Source organism: Metarhizium robertsii (genome assembly GCF_000187425.2).
Source record: "Metarhizium robertsii ARSEF 23 chromosome Unknown MAA_Scf_88, whole genome shotgun sequence".
Taxonomy (NCBI): domain Eukaryota; kingdom Fungi; phylum Ascomycota; class Sordariomycetes; order Hypocreales; family Clavicipitaceae; genus Metarhizium; species Metarhizium robertsii.
In genome coordinates, this window is record NW_011942235.1 from 1 (window position 1) to 1,330 (window position 1,330).

Sequence of the window (1,330 nt, forward strand, 5' to 3'; positions counted from 1 at the left end):
TGAGTTGATCGCCACCCTGCTTGTTGCTGTCGCATTCGGCGTTTCTCCGTATGGGAAATAGCGAAGTCTGAAACGTGTAACTATCAATATCGATATATCCAGATAGCAGAGTTGATATCTATATATCGTACTCAAATACGCAGGTCTGCTGCCGACTCCACAGCACCTCCTTTGCCAATGATGCATCGTGCAGGTCGAGAATTCTTCGCAAATAGGGTTGGACGGCTATGTGAAAGGAAGGTTGGCAGTAACGATCCAGCTGACTGTCAACTCCTTGGCTTTATTAACATTGCATCTTGTAGCAGGCAGCTCGCTCAGAGGACCGAGAAATGTACATGAACTGTACCCCCATTCTCGTGACTGGTTCCGGCGGCTCCGGGTCGGGGAACTACACATGGGTACCATGCTCAGTGCCGCAGCCGTTGTTGATGCTGGTCTCAAACATGTCTGGCAGGCTATCCAGATGGCTCTGGGAGCCACCGGAACCAATCACGAGAATGGGGTACAGTTCATGTACATTTCTCGGTCCTCGAAACGACGCTGCGTGGAGCTGCCTGCTACAAGATTCGCATTGTTACTATGCTCAGTGCTGCAGCTATTGTTGATCTTGGCCTCAAACATGCCTGGCAGGTTCAGGTCCAGGCTCTATTCCTACTCGGTTTTAGCCGCCATCCAAAGCAGCCATGGCCGGTAAGCTTGGCAATGTACATAGTGCCCTTGGCGGGGGTGGGATGGCCGGTAAGCTTGGCAATGTACATAGTGCCCTTGGCGGTGATGAGGATCTTGGTCTGAGGCTGGGCCGGGGCCAGGGCGGTGATATTTTTGGCCACGGTCTTGTTATCGTTGTTCTTGTTGCAGCCGCTGAATGCGCTGGCTGCTGCCGCAAAGGCGACGAGAAGCCTTGTCAGCATGGTGGTTGACTAGAGATCTGCGATGGTCACCAGTTGCGTTTCCAGAAGCAAGATGCGAATGATAGCAAGAAGGATGGAAATGGGTCAAAAATGGAACGAGGTTTCTCACAAACCCTGTGTCAGACGCAGTGAGGCTCTTAACTACAAGAGCACAGCAGCATGGATGCAATGCATGGATGCAATGCATGAGGAAGCGGAACGCATTTTCTTGGTCGTTCCGGCATCCACAAGTGTGATAATAAACATGAAACTACACAATGACTCAGATATACCTCATCAAATCATATTACGGGACTTGATTGTGTCAATCTAAGTGTGCGACGATGGACATGGGTCGCTATGTTATGCAGGATCCCATTCTCCCGTCAAAGAAACCAAAAGGGCCCCTGCAATTGGCCAGGGTCGATGAGATGCAGGAC

The 1,330-nt window shown here is 50.9% G+C and overlaps 1 protein-coding gene across 1 annotated transcript; it reads right to left on the reverse strand.

Annotated features, from left to right (window-relative positions):
* Window positions 1-632: 632 nt before the first annotated feature.
* MAA_10579 (uncharacterized protein) lies at window positions 633-911 on the reverse strand (the record flags this gene model as incomplete). Its single annotated transcript, XM_007828577.1, has 1 exon — window positions 633-911. The coding sequence occupies one exon, from the start codon at window positions 909-911 to the stop codon at window positions 633-635; it is 279 nt and encodes a 92-aa protein (XP_007826768.1).
* Window positions 912-1,330: the final 419 nt, after the last annotated feature.